Consider the following 2,289-nt stretch of genomic DNA (forward strand, 5'->3'; position numbering starts at 1 on the left):
AACATTATTTTTTAGTATTCTAACTTTATTTTCACCCAAAATGTAACGTAAAATATAACGTTTTTCATGTCATGTTGAGAATGGTATTTAACGGTTACAAAAATGTTCTTAGAATGTTCATCAAGTACAAATAACATCATATAGACGTTCTGAGAATGTTGTATGAGAAGTTCAAATTTATTGGTTGAACGAACCCTGCATTTAATGAGTGAATGCCTACGATATAGGAGTTAGCCTATCACACAAACTAGAGTCCCATTTTTTCCGAATATCTGCACGATGGCAAATGTACAATAAACACAGACACAAAATTCTGTTTTGCCCCATCACACAACATTTTGTTTCTCAGAATTACACGGACCAGTAAATAGTTCAAACAGGCTATAAGTACAGTCGTTTGCTAAGTTAAATGAATTAGCATTTTAAACAAATCGGTTGATTTATGGATTAAACTCACTCATTAAAACAGTCACTTGCTGCCACCTACTGGCGGTTGTAGTTTCATATTTTTTAAAAAGTAGCTAATTATTTCATTTTTGCAATCATTCAATATTTCTACATTAAAATGTATTTAAACTTAACATAACTTGTGCAAAATCCATCTATGGATTTTGTTTATAGTGATTTCATTTTATTGTTAATAGCCAACATGTTTTTTTATTCAGAATGAATTTTTTTTTAATTTAAGAATCTGACATAAAAAGACACAGATATGACAATACATTTTCATTTAATAATAATACATATCTTTGGTTTTTCTGCTAAGTGTTATTTCAGGGTACAGTGCAGGAAAAGTACAGTGCATATTAATTTATTGGATTTCATCACAGTTTATATCTAAATATGTTATATATTAGGATAAGTTATTTAGTATAACCTTGATACAACAATGTTAAATATGTTTTTGAGCCATTAAAGTGGTCTTGGAGTCTCTCAGGAGTTTCAGGGTTATGAATAGAGCTGGTGTTTTGAGAGCTTCGTATTTAAAGCTGTAGTTCAGACCGTTTATGTCAAAAGGTCTAACGTGGACCAGGTGAGTACGTGTTGAATCAGGTTGAGTTCAGAGCGAGGTTGAGTTAGACTGTGGCGTCAGCTCAAATTTCTGATGATTTGGATAGCATTTTAAACAAATCGGTTGATTTATGGATTAAACTCACTCATTAAAACAGTCACTTGCTGCCACCTACTGGCGGTTGTAGTTTCATATTTTTTAAAAAGTAGCTAATTATTTCATTTTTGCAATCATTCAATATTTCTACATTAAAATGTATTTAAACTTAACATAACTTGTGCAAAATCCATCTATGGATTTTGTTTATAGTGATTTCATTTTATTGTTAATAGCCAACATGTTTTTTTATTCAGAATGAATTTTTTTTTAATTTAAGAATCTGACATAAAAAGACACAGATATGACAATACATTTTCATTTAATAATAATACATATCTTTGGTTTTTCTGCTAAGTGTTATTTCAGGGTACAGTGCAGGAAAAGTACAGTGCATATTAATTTATTGGATTTCATCACAGTTTATATCTAAATATGTTATATATTAGGATAAGTTATTTAGTATAACCTTGATACAACAATGTTAAATATGTTTTTGAGCCATTAAAGTGGTCTTGGAGTCTCTCAGGAGTTTCAGGGTTATGAATAGAGCTGGTGTTTTGAGAGCTTCGTATTTAAAGCTGTAGTTCAGACCGTTTATGTCAAAAGGTCTAACGTGGACCAGGTGAGTACGTGTTGAATCAGGTTGAGTTCAGAGCGAGGTTGAGTTAGACTGTGGCGTCAGCTCAAATTTCTGATGATTTGGAGGAGGAGAGTTTAGGCAGAATTCCCTGAAATGCACTTCATATCAGACTTACAATAGCTGTACATGTATGCTTTTATTACTGCATATGTTTACATTCCTTAATTTAGCAGAATTGATTATTTGTAGTGCAATTATACCACATTTCAATGGAATAACAGTACAACAAAAGAAAACGTGCAGAAAAATGGCTATATACACAAACACACACACACACTGTTTTTCTTTCTTTTTTTAAATATTAAAGGGTTAGTTCACCCAAAAATGAAAATTAGACTGCGTTTTACTCACCCCCGAGGCATCCTAGGTGTATATGACTTTCTTCTTTCAGACGAATCCAGTCGGAGTTATATTAAAAATTGTCTTTGATCTTTCAAGCTGTTTAATGCCACTCAGTGGGTGTTGCATTGCTTCAGTCCAAAATAACGTAAATAAAAATCGCCCATCCATAAAAAAAGTGTCTCACATGGGGGGGGGG

At 32.1% G+C, this 2,289-nt stretch overlaps 1 protein-coding gene across 1 annotated transcript in view; it reads right to left on the reverse strand.

Moving 5' to 3' along the window:
* Positions 1-364: 364 nt before the first annotated feature.
* The window catches only part of LOC107549339 (clarin-3-like), a gene marked incomplete at its 3' end in the record, with an annotated part of 6,436 nt that continues 4,511 nt past the window's right edge, over positions 365-2,289 (reverse strand). The window contains exon 3 of the mRNA XM_016230387.1: positions 365-381. Coding sequence (XP_016085873.1) covers positions 365-381 — 17 coding nt within the window. The remainder of the gene's footprint in view (positions 382-2,289) is intronic.

This window comes from Sinocyclocheilus grahami, unplaced genomic scaffold, assembly GCF_001515645.1.
Source record: "Sinocyclocheilus grahami isolate Dianchi unplaced genomic scaffold, SAMN03320097.WGS_v1.1 scaffold369.1, whole genome shotgun sequence".
Taxonomy (NCBI): Eukaryota; Metazoa; Chordata; class Actinopteri; order Cypriniformes; family Cyprinidae; genus Sinocyclocheilus; species Sinocyclocheilus grahami.